The sequence below is a fragment of the Ahaetulla prasina genome, chromosome 1, assembly GCF_028640845.1.
Source record: "Ahaetulla prasina isolate Xishuangbanna chromosome 1, ASM2864084v1, whole genome shotgun sequence".
Taxonomy (NCBI): Eukaryota; Metazoa; Chordata; class Lepidosauria; order Squamata; family Colubridae; genus Ahaetulla; species Ahaetulla prasina.
The window spans coordinates 81,916,390-81,933,189 of record NC_080539.1 but is presented as its reverse complement, the minus strand read 5'-3'; the positions used below and the strand labels follow the sequence as shown (position 1 = coordinate 81,933,189).

The 16,800-nt window shown below is 34.2% G+C and overlaps 1 protein-coding gene across 1 annotated transcript in view; it reads left to right on the top strand.

Moving 5' to 3' along the window:
• RYR2 (ryanodine receptor 2) overlaps window positions 1-16,800 on the top strand; it is a 231,018-nt gene that overhangs the window by 76,197 nt on the left and 138,021 nt on the right. Inside the window, exons 21-33 of the mRNA XM_058171339.1 lie at window positions 2,337-2,529; window positions 3,211-3,427; window positions 6,340-6,444; window positions 7,024-7,127; window positions 7,769-7,852; window positions 8,266-8,425; window positions 9,407-9,554; window positions 10,665-10,873; window positions 12,128-12,302; window positions 13,096-13,304; window positions 14,144-14,490; window positions 14,940-15,054; window positions 15,689-15,849. Of these exons, the coding sequence (XP_058027322.1) occupies window positions 2,337-2,529; window positions 3,211-3,427; window positions 6,340-6,444; window positions 7,024-7,127; window positions 7,769-7,852; window positions 8,266-8,425; window positions 9,407-9,554; window positions 10,665-10,873; window positions 12,128-12,302; window positions 13,096-13,304; window positions 14,144-14,490; window positions 14,940-15,054; window positions 15,689-15,849 (2,227 nt within the window). The remainder of the gene's footprint in view (window positions 1-2,336; window positions 2,530-3,210; window positions 3,428-6,339; window positions 6,445-7,023; window positions 7,128-7,768; window positions 7,853-8,265; window positions 8,426-9,406; window positions 9,555-10,664; window positions 10,874-12,127; window positions 12,303-13,095; window positions 13,305-14,143; window positions 14,491-14,939; window positions 15,055-15,688; window positions 15,850-16,800) is intronic.

Below are 16,800 nucleotides of genomic sequence, written 5' to 3'. Positions count from 1 at the left end.
CAAAAGAACCTAAGGTATTATAAAAACTGCTCAAATACAGTATCTGCAAGTAGAACTTTTCAAGAAATATTTTATTTAATTAACATAGAGTCTGTCACATTGTACTTATATTACAGAGTACGATTTTTGCTCGGAGGTCGCCATGGGGAATTTAAATTCCTTCCCCCTCCAGGATATGCTCCATGTTTTGAAGCTATTCTGCCCAAAGAAAAGTTAAAAGTAGAACCCAGCAGGGAATATAAACAAGATTGCAATTGCTCAAGGGATCTCTTGGGACCAAATATTTCTTTCTCATTTCACGTACCTGTCTGGGAATCTGCCTCAGAATGGCTATCTCCCTGCCCCTATAAGTCAGTGCCCCACTCCTATGTTTTCTAAAATTTCATCTCTCGTCTCTCTTTTCACAAATTTGACATGAACCTCTCTAGGAACTGCATGCGTGCATATTGTGAATTAACTCTATAAACTCGATCCACATCCCAATTCATAAAATCAACACCTCTCCCAAGAAATTCTCCCAACAGTTTAGTCACAACATCTCTCAAGTCTTCTTGGTCCACTTCTTCCAAATTTTGAAACCTAAGGAAATAAGACATTTTATCCATCTGTAGTCCAAGCACAGCATTGCTTGTCGTCTCCCTCTTTTCTGCACTGCCGCATCTCACCCTCAGACCTTCCACTTTCTGCTTATTTTCTGCTGAGACTTGTTGAGTATCCTTTAAATCCTTTTGGATAGTCACAATTTCTGCTCTTATTTCATCAGTTTCTTGTCCATATTAGATAACTTTTCCAGAATTCTCTCCATTTCTCCAGCAGTTGGTCTCTGACCTTTTGCCATTTAAAAAAAACAGATATAGAAAGAGTAGGTAACCTTAAGTTGGTAGGGACTGATTAAATTTGAAGGGACATTGATTTTTAAACTGATTTTTAAACTGATTTTTAAACTGATTTTTAAACTGATTTTTAAACTGATTTTTAAACTGATTTTTAAACTGATTTTTAAACTGATTTTTAAACTGATTTTTAAACTGATTTTTAAACTGATTTTTAAACTGATTTTTAAACTGATTTTTAAACTGATTTTTAAACTGATTTTTAAATGTATTGTTTTGCTTGTATTTAGCATGCGACCAAATATTTCTTTCTCATTTCACGTACCTGTCTGGGAATCTGCCTCAGAATGGCTATCTCCCTGCCCCTATAAGTCAGTGCCCCACTCCTATGTTTTCTAAAATTTCATCTCTCGTCTCTCTTTTCACAAATTTGACATGAACCTCTCTAGGAACTGCATGCGTGCATATTGTGAATTAACTCTATAAACTCGATCCACATCCCAATTCATAAAATCAACACCTCTCCCAAGAAATTCTCCCAACAGTTTAGTCACAACATCTCTCAAGTCTTCTTGGTCCACTTCTTCCAAATTTTGAAACCTAAGGAAATAAGACATTTTATCCATAAACAAATTTTGTTAGCAATTTTTGTCTTAACTAGGCTGTTGTTTTTTCAGTGTTATTTTCTGCTTAATCACACAGTTTAAAAATATTATTGGAAATCATGGCATAATATATTTCTGTTTGGTCTGACTTTCTGATTTGTTTAGACCACTATGTTGATATCTGGATTATGTAACCTACTATGCTTGGTTGAATAACATTATTTTTATTAGGATTTGCTTGGTGTAGGCCTTAAAAAATTGGTAATTTCCTTTTTTTAAAAATCTACTTCGTGATTTTTTTAAACTGATTTTTTAAATGTATTGTTTTGCTTGTATTTAGCATGCGACCAAATATTTTCCTTGGAATCAGCGAAGGCTCTGCTCAGTACAGAAAATGGTATTACGAATTAATGGTTGATTATGTGGAGCCATTTACAACAGCAGAAGCTACTCACCTTCGTGTAGGTTGGGCATCAACAGAAGGCTATTCACCATATCCAGTGGGTGGAGAAGAATGGGGCGGCAATGGTGTTGGTGATGACTTATATTCCTATGGTTTTGATGGACTTCACCTATGGTCAGGTAAGACTAATTGTTTAAAGTCTAAAGATATTGCAAGTTAGGTTTTAAAGAAAAGAGTTATATAGGATAACAGCTACAGAAGGTTTGAAACAACTGTATCACAAGTAGAAAATCCCAGATTCTGTTCTTGCATATGGCGCAATAGAGAAAGATTCCTATATGGAATTGAGGCACCTCTGAGTTAGAAAAATTGATACTGAATTAGCCTATCTATTATGTAGTTTTGTGTTTCTCAATGTGCTTATGAGATCTTTGGAAGTAGGTTTTCTATCAGGATCTGCAATTTTTCTCTAATAATATTCATTCTTAATTATAGGTTGTGTAGCAAGATCAGTCAATTCTCCTAATCATCATCTACTCAAGACTGATGATGTCATCAGCTGTTGCCTTGACTTGAGTGCTCCAAGTATTTCATTCCGAATAAATGGGCAGCCAGTGCAGGGAATGTTTGAGAATTTCAACACAGATGGTCTTTTCTTTCCGGTTGTCAGCTTTTCAGCAGGGATAAAGTTTGTATCCACATCCAATTATTTTCTTTGCTAAAATCTAATCTAGATCAGTGACTGTTGACATTGTAATTTTAAAAAAAACAGATGTAGAAAGAGTAGGTAACCTTAAGTTGGTAGGGACTGATTAAATTTGAAGGGACATTGATTTTTTGAAATTGAAATTGAAAATTTTCAAAATTGAAATTTTGAAAGAGGAAATAAGAATCAAGAGATATATATCATCTTCTTCTTTTCTTCTTCTTCTTCATCATCTTATTTACTATTATAGTATTACAACTGATTTAACAATTTAATGTTAATGTTGAAGATGTATGTGTTTCATCTGTTATAAATTCTAATTTAATCCAAATTTAAGTGAATTATTTAAATCATTTAACTTGTTATTCTAAGGACCTATTGAACATACTCAAGTTCAATTATAAGTAAATATGCATACAATTTTATTAACATTATTCTAAATTACATGGCGTATGAAAATAACAAATTAAACCACAGCTAAAGGTAAATTCTATCAAGGTGAGCAAGAAAGTAAGTTAATTGCGAACAATTTAGAAAACTAACAGCCCAAAAGAACCTAAGGTATTATAAAAACTGCTCAAATACAGTATCTGCAAGTAGAACTTTTCAAGAAATATTTTATTTAATTAACATAGAGTCTTTCACATTGTATTTATATTACAGAGTACGATTTTTGCTCGGAGGTCGCCATGGGGAATTTAAATTCCTTCCCCCTCCAGGATATGCTCCATGTTTTGAAGCTATTCTGCCCAAAGAAAAGTTAAAAGTAGAACCCAGCAGGGAATATAAACAAGATTGCAATTGCTCAAGGGATCTCTTGGGACCAAATATTTCTTTGTCACAAGCAGCATTCACTCCAGTACCTGTAGATACCAGTCAGGTATGTAAAATGTACATTGACTTTAAACATGCATTAGATTTAATTTATATTATGTTAAAACTAGGATTAGTTGGATGACAAGCACCATGTGACTGCTAGAAGTATTGTTATATCAATATCATCAATATCATAGTTTGAGATGGTAATCAGAATTCCACTTTCCAGACATTTAGCAGATATTAATAGCAAATATAGGAATTAAGCTGAGTTTTGTATAATAAATGACAACATATATAGCCAGAATAAAATATATTGAGAAAATAGCCGACAACCTGGAAAAAGAAGCTTAAGAAACTGTATTGGTCTATGTGTAATAATCAGTGCCATAGTCCCTTTTTCCTCAAATTTGCCTGTTGATAAAATCCCTTGTGCATTTTTTTTCAATTCAGATTTTAAATGACAGAACACACATCCACAGCTCCAATCATTTTGATCTCTGTATAGGTGAATCCACAAGGTTAGAGTTATGCTTAAGGTCATATCAGACAAGCAAATTTATTTATAACATTTATATTTGACATTTTAAATATGTCAATTGCAGTTCAGTTCTGGAATTGTTCTGGAATCACCATAAATATGAATTCATTCTACATCATGGTTGTATTGACCTCATATATCCATGGGGTGGGAGATGACAATGCAAGCATTAAGATGCAAATTGCACAACTTATGTGCTTGTATGCAAAATTGTGATGCAAGGCCATCTATCTAGACCCGTTCCAGTCCGGCTTCCGGTCCGGTCACAGTACGGAGACAGCTTTGGTCGCGTTGGTGGATGACCTCTGGAGGGCCAGGGATAGGGGTTGTTCCTCTGCCCTGGTCCTATTAGATCTCTCAGCGGCTTTTGATACCATCGACCATGGTATCTTGCTGCACCGGTTGGAGAGTTTGGGAGTGGGAGGCACCGTTTATCGGTGGTTCTCCTCCTATCTCTCTGACCGGTCGCAGACGGTGTTGACAAGGGGGCAGAGGTCGACCGTGAGGCACCTTACTTGTGGGGTGCCTCAGGGGTCAATTCTCTCACCCCTCCTGTTCAACATCTACATGAAGCCGCTGGGTGAGGTCATCAGTGGTTTCGGGATGAGTTATCATCTGTACGCTGATGATACGCAGCTGTACTTTTCCACCCTGGACCACCCCAACGAAGCTGTCGAAGTGCTGTCCCGGTGTCTGGAAGCCGTACGGGTCTGGATGGGGAGAAACAGACTCAAGCTCAATCCCTGCAAGATGGAGTGGCTGTGGATGCCGGCACCCCGGTACAGTCAGCTGCAGCCGCAGCTGGCTGTGGGGAGTGAGTTATTGGCCCCAACGGAGAGGGTGCGCAACTTGGGTGTCCTCTTGGATGGGCGGCTGTCGTTTGACGATCATTTGGCGGCCGTCTCCAAGAGGGCCTTCCACCAAGTACGCTTGGTGCGCCAGTTGCGCCCCTTCCTTGACCGGGATGCCTTATGCACGGTCACTCATGCCCTTGTCACTTCCCGCTTGGACTATTGCAATGCTCTCTACATGGGGCTGCCCTTGAAGTGCACCCGGAGGCTGCAGCTAGTCCAGAATGCAGCTGCGCGGGTAATAGTGGGAGCAACTCATTGCACCCATGTAACACCAATCCTGCGCAGTTTGCACTGGCTTCCTGTGGTCTTTCGGGTGCGCTTCAAGATTCTGGTTACCACCTTTAAAGCGCTCCATGGCTTAGGACCCGGGTATTTACGGGACCGCCTGCTGTTACCTTTTGCCTCCCACCGACCCATACGCTCACACAGAGAGGGCCTTCTCAGGGTGCCGTCTGCCAAGCAATGTCGGTTGGCGGCCCCCAGGGGAAGGGCCTTCTCTGTTGGAGCTCCTACGCTTTGGAATGAACTTCCCCCTGGCTTACGTCAAGTGCCTGATCTTCGGACTTTTCACCGTGAGCTGAAAACGCACCTATTTATTCAAGCGGGATTGGATTAAAATTTTATTGGGGTTATTTATATTTTAAGATTTTAAATTGTCTTAAATTTTCGGCCACATTATAATATGTTTTCTTTTAATTTCTTTTAATCTGTATATAGTGTATTTTTACTTGGCTGTACACCGCCCTGAGTCCTTCGGGAGAAGGGCGGTATAAAAATCGAAATAAATAAATAAATAAATAAATAAATAAATAAATAAATAAATAAATAAATAAATAAATAAATAAATAAATAAATAAATGAATGTGAAGCTTTCTTCATGACATCAAAATACACATTTCTTATAGGCACATTACAGCATTGTAGATCGGAATGTATTCATTTGATAGCTATGTAAAATCTGACACAAAAAGTGTTCTCTGATTAGATGTATATTGTGTAAATGTTTAAGATAAAGCATCTGAGTGACAATACTGTAATGGTAATTTTAAATAACTTTTACTCCGCTGTTTTATTAATATAAGAACTATGCTGATGAACAGCGTTGGGTTCATGAATAGAGTTGGGTTCAGTGGAGAATGACAGTGCTTTATCTGCAATTTCTTGCAGTTATATTTTGAATCTTGTTTTCTTAATTCTGAAGAAAACAGATATGATAGATGATAGATTTTTTTTAATGGAACAATATTTCTAGAAATTATAAAGAGGCTGAAATAATTGGATTTTTATTTTTTTCACCATCTAACTATAACTGAAAGGTAGAAAAATATTTTTATTAAAATGAACAAGTTATATACAGTACTATACATGTGGCATTAAGATATTTACAACACAGCCCTTTATATTTCTACTCAAAGGTAAATTTCAATTAGTTCATTGGGTTTTCTTTTTGGCAATGGCAATTTTAACCAATAAAAAATAAGCCCACAAAATTACTAGGATAATTATTTCATTGGTTTGTTTTTTTCTTAATTGTACTGTTTGCCATTTTATTTTTTAACAGATTCATTCTTCTATTTTTAGATTGTATTACCTCCACATCTGGAAAGAATTAGAGAAAAACTAGCTGAGAATATCCATGAACTTTGGGTGATGAATAAAATTGAACTTGGATGGCAGTATGGACCAGTAAGTACTTTTCTAAATTTAGCATTTTATTAATTAATTCATATATGTTTATGTATATAATTTGGAAGTCTTTTTACTGCCTAAATATTAAATGACTGTTTTGGTTTTCTAATGAGTTTTGTATCATGTAATAAATATACTTTAAAAAATTACACGGAAATCCAATCAGGGGCATCCACAGAGTGTGGTCCAAAAAGTTAAGCAACAGACTGCAACAGGGCAATTAAAGCTTAACCTGTATTTTATGAACATCAAGTGTGCAACACATAAAAAGCAGGTGGAACGTCTGTTGTATCTGTTGTGATCTCCATCTTGCATTTTTGTCACCATTCTCTGCAGACTCATCTGAAATAGTTCCATTATCTACAGAGAGGAACAATCAGGGAGAACTAAATTCCAAGAGCTAAAAATTGCACACTTAAATAAGAGTGGAAAAACCAATGCACAAATATATTTTTGTGTGGAATTTTACCAAAAAGATGGACTTGGATATTTTTGCAGGGAAATTCCTACTTCTTGTCAGTAGAATTGATCCTTTTAGACTACAATTGTAAGATAAACTGAAATTCTGTTTTACAGATTAGAGATGACAACAAGCGGCAGCATCCCTGTTTGGTAGAGTTTGCTAAACTGCCTGAACAAGAACGGAATTATAATCTTCAGATGTCACTAGAAACATTAAAGTAAGTCAGACTTAGGTTTATATTTTTGCAAGTAAATTTATATGAATGTATGAATTCTTAATAGATTATGAAATTTGGTTTATACTATACAGGATTAGCAAGGTACTCGTTAATTTTCTAATATAAATATGCATATTTGCAAGTAATTTCATTTGATATATACTGATTACTCATACAAAATTAGGTACTGAACCTTAATTTTTAATGAGAATTACAAAACACTCACGCTGTTATTTTTAAAATATTTCTCAATAATCATATATTATATAAATGGAAGAGAAAAAATTGCAGATTGTATAAACCTGGATAGCAAAACAGTTTGTTAATAAGTGATTACTGGTTTATGAAAATTTGAACACAAAAATCTACAATAAGATATCATAGCTCTGAAATCATTTTCAAAAATATGAGCAAAATAAGAAAAGACAAAATTCTTCTCATCATGTAACTATAATAATTACAATTGTAACTATAACTATAATTATAATAGTTACGATCATGTAAACATAATAGTTGCAATCATGTAATTGTAATAGTTACAATTGTGTAATAAAATTGCACAAGTAACTATAGCCTTGCAATTCAGTTAGCATATTTTGCTTGGTTTTAATCACTTTAAATATAATGGTTTTGTCTTTTAGAACATTGCTGGCATTAGGCTGTCATGTTGGAATTGCTGATGAGCATGCTGAAGAAAAGGTGAAGAAACTAAAACTTCCCAAAAAGTAAGTTTAAACTCAGACTATTAAGGGATGAGAATGCAAATATGTCTACTTTGTCTCCTGTACCCAGTCTTCTTATATACAAATTGAAGATAACTGAACCTCCATATGATTCTATGTATGAGACAGAATATTTATGTAATAAAAATTAAATCTGGAAGTCAACAAAAATTAAGAATAAGTGATGTAATGTGGTACATTAGTTAGGAAAGAGTCAGGAAGTTGATGTATTTCATTTCTAAGAACTATAAATTTTGGAATTTGGATTTTGATTTCTAAATTATTGTACTGATTACTAATTCCAGTACAAGGAAATGAATGATCTGAATCTAATAACATTTAATACCAAAACAATGCAATGATCAAGGCTTAAGTTTTTATATTCATAAGAATCCATTAAAGTTTTTTTTTAACAGTTATCTATTATCAAGTGGATATAAACCTGCTCCTATGGATTTAAGTTGTATCAAGTTGACTCCATCTCAGGAATCCATGGTTGATAAACTTGCAGAGAACGCTCACAATGTATGGGCAAGAGATCGTATAAGGCAGGGATGGACATATGGAATTCAACAGGTAAGTCCAGACATGCTAGAATCTTTATAGAAATCATATTACGGAACCAAATGTCTGACAATTTATTTATTTATTTATTTTGTCACAACATCATACAAAAAGATTATATAGTATATACACATATAAACATATATAGGAAGAAGAAAAGAAAAACAATAGGACAGGAACGGTAGGCACGTTTGTGCGCTTATGCACGCCCCTTATGGTCCTCTTAGGAATGGGGTGAGGTCAATAGTAGAAAGTTTTTGGTTAAAGCTTTTAGGATTATGGGAAGAGACCACAGAGTCAGGTAAAGTATTCCAAGCACTGATGATTCTGTTGCAGAAGTCATATTTTCTGCAATCTAGATTAAAGCGGTTTACATTAAGTTTAAATCTATTGGTTGCCCTTGTATTATTGCAATTAAAGCTGAAATGGTGAAATAGATAAAATGTTTTGCAGTTTTACTTTTTTGACTTCAAGTTAATTGATACATTTTCAGAAATAAACCTTTCAAAAGTGGAGATATGGACAAATTGAGGAAAACAAGCTCTCCTTCCCTATTATGTCATCACAATAATGTTCCTGATATCAAGCAAAAATTGATACTGTACAGTATAACCATGTCATTGTGCATTATATTAATACTCCACAGTGTCCTAGTGAGTGTGTAGTGGGTTATTTTACTAGTTAATAACTGGTAATAGTTAATTAACACTACAAAAAGTTGAATAGTTGGGTATACACAAAGTTGTGCATGTATATACACACAAATTGCTGAACATCCTATAGAATTTGAGTTAGTTTTAAACTGAATTTTTATTTAAAGTATTGGCCCATCCTCCTATTAGGAATATTTGATAAGCTCCACTTTTATCTGTTTCTAAATATGTTGAATAGCCTCAGGAACCTACTTGATTGTTCCTTCCAGGTTGGTGCAGATCTATGGTTTTTACAGTGTTAGTCCTTTAAATTACCTTTCATAATTTTTATATTGTATAGGATGTGAAGAACCGTCGAAATCCTCGCCTTGTCCCCTATACACTTCTAGATGATCGCACTAAGAAATCAAACAAAGATAGTCTCCGAGAAGCAGTTCGTACTCTCATCAATTATGGATATAACCTTGAAGCTCCAGATCAAGACCATGGTACTGAAATTATATTGAAACAAGTTTTTTTTAAAAATATATTATTGTATATGCTATTAATTCAAGGAAGGTAAGAATGTCCCATTTTTAATTTTACTTTAACTTTCCAAAATACATTCATATTTATTTTTATATTTCTAATTATTTGAATTTTTTGAGTCAAACAGAACATTAACAGTTTTGAAATAATGCCAAACAGAATAATAACTGTAATAAAACTGACCAAAGAACTCACTGGAAATATATTAAAAAAATACAACATACACAGACTCACATAACTTTATATTTAAAGGAAACCCCCTCCACCCAAATGCTCTGTTAAAATAATTCAATCAATCAATTAGAATAGAGGGACCTTGGAGGTCTTCAAGTCCAACTCCTGCTCAAGCAGGAGATCCTATACAACTTGAGACAAGTGGCTGGCCAGTCTCTTCTTAAAAACCTCCAATGATGAAGCACCCACAACTTCTGAAGGCAAGCTGTTCCTTCAGTTCAGTTCCTTGAGCATTCCTTTTGAAGTCCCCTTCCTTGGAAAGTAATTAACACTGGTACAATCTAGAGTGGATGTTTACATGTAGTAAGCATTTCTCAACAAAAGAAAGTTTGTCTCATTCTAACACACTTGGATTGTACTTGTGAGTACAATAATGTCAAATCTGCTAAGATTTCAACATTTCAAAAGAGGGTAGGTAGTAAGTGCAGTTCTTTTGTCCATTATTTGACCTTTTTTTCTCTTTTGCAAACATTGGACTTAAGTACGTTGTAAAAAGATTCTCCTTTTCTTTTTAAAACTTTGCTAAGTCTTGAGGAATTATTGAGAAAATACAAGATGTTTTCTGCCTTTCCTTTAGACTGCCAATCTGATAAAACGGATCCTAACTTTTCCAAAACTTTTCAAATCAGTATTGATGATATTGCCTAGTTTGGGTAATGAAATGTCTGCAAGAAAACAAGCAAGCTCAGAGAGCACCAAAGACCCCACATTTCAACCCTGAGCTACACATATTCTCCTTTATTAGTACCATAACTATACCTAACCTTTAAAAATTTAGATAATGTGATTTAATATATATATAAAAATATATATCCTTAAAATTTGAACTTTTGCAGCTGCAAGGCCTGATGTGTTTGATGGCATGATAGAAAGGTTCAGGATATTCCGAACAGAAAAAACTTATGCTGTAAAAACTGGGAAGTGGTACTTTGAATTTGAAGCGATAACTGCTGGAGATATGAGAATTGGCTGGGCCAGGCCAGGTTGTCAGCCAGAGCAAGAGCTTGGCTCAGATGATCAAGCATTTGTATTTGATGGTTTCAAGGTATGTGCACATTTTTTGAGACAGGGCAAAAAAACAACAACAATTAGCCTTGTTGTGTCTCTCTTGTTTTCTATAGAACTTCAGGACCTATCAATCAAAGAATTGAATTGAGACTTAGAGGGTTAGATACAGATCTACATCTGAATTACAGGTTGTTCTTGACTTTGAATAGTTCGCTTAGTAGCTGTTACTTAGAAGAAGTTACAACGGCACTGATAAAAGTGACTTGTAACCATTTTTCATGCTTATAACCATTGCAGCATTCCCATGGTCATATAATTTACATTCAGATGTTGAAGACTAACTTACATTTATGATGGTTGCAGTGTCCCAGGGTCATGTGGTCACCTTTTGCAACCTTCTGACAAGCAAAGTTAACAGGGAAACCAGATTCACTTAAACAACTGGGTTACTAATTTAATAACTGCAGTGATTTCCTTAACAAATGTGGCAAGAAAAGTCGTAAAATGGGGCAAAATTCACTTAACGAATTTCTCACTTCGCAACATAAATTTTGGACTCAGTTGTGGTAGTAAATTGAAGACTACCTGTACTGCCCCCAGTAGATAATATATAAAACTTAATTAGTGGGAGGGTAAACACATTTGTTATCAATTCTAACATTGGGGTAGTAGATTTTAGTAGGTTTTCTGAATCTCCCTGTCATTTATTACAAATTGATCTTTCAAATAGGAAAAAGAGAATAAAAATAAGCGTTTTTGCCCTTATGTTCTCTACCATAAAGTGTGGTCTTATCTACTAAGTGAATTGTTCGTTGAATTACAAGCGGATTGTAATTTGTGTGTTAAAACATAACAAAGCTATGTTATGAGATTTGTCCTTTTGGCAAGTGAGATCTGCAATATGGTGAATGTGAAGGTTGGAAGGCACCTTACAGATGATCTAGTTCAAGCCCCTGGCCATATAGGAGTTCACTATCACAGTTGTCCATATATCTTGGAAAGAGAGGGATTTGCTTCTTCTAAAATAATGGAGATCTCCTTTTTCTCTTTTAAAGGAGTAACAGTAAGATTATTGAGAATAATGTATAATATGCTCATAAATTATTTTCCAAAAATATTGAATGTTGCTGATTATTTAGAAACTTGTGGCACAATTGATGTGTTTTAAAAATTATTTTTATATAATTAACTGTAAGATTTACAATTGATATCTACTTATAGAGCAAAGTATTTTTAAACAATGCTAAAATCATAAAAATAACAGTTTTGCATAAAACCTTTTATTATCTAGGCTCAGCGATGGCACCAGGGAAATGAGCATTTTGGGCGTACTTGGTTAACAGCAGATATTGTGGGATGCATGGTGGATCTGAATGAGCACACCATGATGTTTACACTGAATGGTGAAATCCTTCTTGATGACTCAGGTTCTGAACTTGCATTTAAAGATTTTGAGGTTGGTGATGGTAAGTTCTTGAGTAAATTTGTGCTGCTTTCGGGCTGCGTCAGCAAGTTTTTCCTTGTTATCTTAGAGAAGTTTTTAAAACCAGCCATTAGTTTATTCAGACAAAGGTTATGTCTCAGAGACAAAAATTACCTCAAGAATTCTATGTGTGAGCCATCAGCATTCTTGGATTATGGTACTGAAATATGGTAGAAAAGTGGCTGGATTTTGGTGCAGTGCTGACTACTATTTGGGGTGGTGGTGTTTAAGTATACAGGTGCAGTCATTTGGTCTTGGGACCTCCAATTTGATTACAGTCATTAACTACTTCCACCTTAAATTTGTCCAGTAAAGAGACCAAAAATGTTTGTGTACACCACACATCTAAGAATGTCATAACTTGTACTGTGGCCCTTCAGAAAGTCAAGAAGCTGAATTATGGTCCTTGACCTATCAGACATTGTCTATATCTGATTTAATTGTATATCATCAGGGCAGGCAGCTGACCTCTTTCTTCCATATTAAATCTGCTCATCATGATTGTAGGTAATTGATTTCAGTACTGAATTGCTCTCGCTATTAGAAAATTTTGGTTGGATAATTGGTAGCAGACTCTTAACAGTAGTACTGTTTCCTTTTTCCACTTATTTTATCCTCAATAGTACTGCATATTTTCTTATTCATATAGATGGAATATATTGTGCGTTTTGAAGATTTGATTGAAGTTGTGTAGTTTATAAGGAAAAGACGAATTAAGTACATGAGAATAGTTGTTAATATTTATCATTTACATATTATATCTGTCATTTTTGCAGGCTTTATACCTGCCTGTAGCCTGGGATTGTCTCAGGTGGGCAGAATGAACTTTGGCAAAGATGTTAGCACTTTGAAATATTTCACTATTTGTGGCTTACAAGAAGGCTATGAACCTTTTGCTGTGAATACAAATCGTGACATTACTATATGGCTGAGCAAGAGATTACCTCAGTTTCTTCCAGTACCAGCAAATCATGAACATACTGAGGTTTGTCTCTTAATTTATTTTGGAGACTGAACATAGTAAGTGGTAGCAGTTAATACAGTATGTAGAGCCATCAATATACTATACAGTATATAGTAAGGCCATCAAATAAGTATGGAATGATTCATTATTATTATTTTATAATAATAATAATAACACTATATTATGATCCTTTCTATGTATTTACCTTAAAATGTAGAATGTAAAATTAAAGAGACTAGCATATTTTTTATTTGTAAGCTCAAAGGCTTTGAGTTAAAGGGAAAATGCAGGGATTTTATTTGTATCCATAATAATTCTTAATCCACCTGCATATTTTTATAACAACTTTTGTTGTCTTTCAGAGTCCAATATTAGGTTAATACAAAAAAATTAAAAACAATAGGCTGAAATTATGCCTCTTACTCTCTAGAGGAAATTTTTTAGTAAGTAATTCATCTAGCTTGCTTCAAGATAGGCAAGGTCAGAGACAGCAATCATTATGGGTCTTAGAATATACTTTAATGCAATCAGCATATTAAAACAGCGTGTCCGTGTGTCAAAGCCTGATTCCAACCTATATCTAATGTTATTAAAACAAGAGTTGCGTATGAATCTAATATCGGGCTTTCCCCCCCACATTTTCTAGTTTTGTAGAACTCAGATATCTTTTCTGTAATGGTGCTTCATTCTCCTGGCCCTTCTCTGAGTCAAACCTGCATTTCACCACACCTGCCGCAATATTACAGAGAGCAAGAATAAATGTATACTTATTTATATACTATGAGAAACCATTAAGCATAAATAAAGACAACATTTTGTTTTATGTTTCCATTTTACAATTGAGTTTTTGCATTTCATAGGTTACAAGGATTGATGGCACTGCAGATAGTTCTCCATGCTTGAAAGTCACACAGAAGTCCTTTGGATCTCAAAACAGCAAAACAGACATCATGTTTTATCGTCTAAGCATGCCCATTGAATGTGCAGAAGTGTTTTCTAAAATGCCTGGAGGAGGAATGCCAAATTCTAATCTTTTTGGCCCAAAGAGTGATTTGGATGATTATGATGCAGATTCTGATTTTGAAGTTCTCATGAAGACTGCTCATGGTCATCTTGTACCTGACCGTGTAGAAAAAGAAGCTGCAAAATCAGAGTTCAATAACCATAAAGATTATACACAAGAGAAACCTTCACGCCTCAAACAAAGGTCAGATAGTTTGATCTCTTCAGGTGTTTTATACACTGTTCACTTTCAAGGATACAAATGAATGTATCCTTGCCATATTTTCGATGAATTTCATTGTGATGTCTCCTGAATAAAAAGGGCAGCAATTTCTGGCTTTAAATTTTTGCTTTCTTTATGTTCCAGTTTTCTTATACATGAAATATAAATGAAACATGGACAAGTTTCTATAAAATATTTAATATAAGAATTACAAATCTGCAACTGTAAAGAGATATTTGCTGCTCTGACCCTGAAATATATTAGCTGATATTAATAACTTTAGACATTTTGACCAAGTGTGTAAAAAGGGCCAAATTGAATTGAATAAATATCTTGATACCTTCAAATTCAGCTTTATTCAATAGAGGATTATTCTGAATCAACTGATATAAAAAAATGTATTCACTATTTTTCATTTTTATACATTACAGATTTATGCTGAAAAGGACGAAGCCAGACTACAGCACAAGCCATTCTGCAAGACTAACTGAAGATGTCCTAGCAGATGAACGAGATGATTATGATTATCTAATGCAAACATCTACAGTATGGCAATTTAGTATTAATATTTCCATAAAGGATAGATTAAAGTTATCAGATATAATAGGAGGATATTATATATTACGTGTTTATCTCTATGGAGCAGAAATGGTTGGAATTGTCTTAAAGAATTGCTGTTAAACTGCAAGCTTAAACTAATATTTCATGAGAATAAACTTTCCTTTGAAATGCTAATTTCAAAAGAAACTTGGTTTTCCATCCTTCTTATGCATGGATAGTGTGAGATTATTATTATTATTATTTATTAGATTTCTATACCGCCCTTCTCCCGAAGGACTCAGATGGAGAAATAGAGGTAGAATGTGTTCAGTGGTGTCATTTGTTCTAAGCCTTGACTTACTGTCTATTTAACTCGGTATCTTCTCTTCTGCTCCCTAAATTAGTCTTGATTGTCACTATGTGCTGCTAATTATAATTTATATATGAAATAGATTGATGATAAGACTCTGACTCTTACATGGTCCTAGAGATTTTATTCTTGCTTCTAGCAATTACTTAAGCTTCCGGGTTTGGGGTTATTTTCAGAACAAGATGGATTTTTCAGAAAAAATAATTCAGGATATTACTGAATCAAAGTGAAATATTAATATTGTGGGTAATATTTTTTATGTCTTGGCAGTATTATTATTCTGTACGTATATTTCCTGGACAAGAACCTGCTAATGTTTGGGTAGGCTGGATTACATCTGATTTTCATCAATATGACACAAACTTTGATTTGGACAGAGTCCGTACTGTTACAGTAACCTTAGGAGATGAAAAAGGGAAAGTTCATGAGAGGTTGGCTTTATTTTTCTTTTGTTAAGAAACAATTGCTATCAAATCATTCTATCGTGTCAGTGAATATATTATGCAGTTAAAACTGTAATATTGATTAAAATTAATACCTTGCACATTATTTATTATTTATAATAACATGAATATTACATGATGCTGCATTTCATTTGATAGGTACTCCATTTTTTAAAATGAAGTTTTCTTTCTGTTAGCATATGATTATAAAATCCTGAACTCAATATTGTATTAAGGGGTTTCATTGGAATGAAGGTTTATATTTATTTTGCAATCCACACCTAAGTGTGAGCAAAATACAATTATCACATTTTATGATAAAATGATAAAATTCATTATCACAATGAATTTTAAATGTGGAATCCAAAAGTTATCTTTTAATAGAAGTGTATTTAAGTGCTAATTCCCTGGAGGTTATAACTCTATCCTGTTCTAGCATGATTAAGAAATACATCTCACTGTGATTTTACAGATAGTCATAGTAGCATAATATTCCAATCATAGCACTCTCAAATGAGAGGGTAGTGTGTATCTCGGTGTAGGCCACAATGGCTCTCTCCATCCTTCCTTCTATTAGTAGAATAGAGCAGAACAGAACAGAACAGAACAGAACAGAATTGAATTCTTTATTGGCCAAGTGTGATTGTACACACAAGGAATTTGTCCCCAGAGCATAATCTCTCAGTAGACATACAGAACAAGCAAGAAGTGATAAATCATGATCATAATCATAAAATACAATCATAATAAATCATAAGATACAACACTCAGTGATAGTCATAGAATACTAAATGAGCAATCGACATAAGTCATAATAGGATACTGAATAAAAGCATTCAATATAAATCATATGATACAAACAACAAAGTAATCATAAGAAGCTAAGGAAATAGGAAAGATGAGAATGTTAATACAGCCCTACTAAGTGGTTTGTTTAGT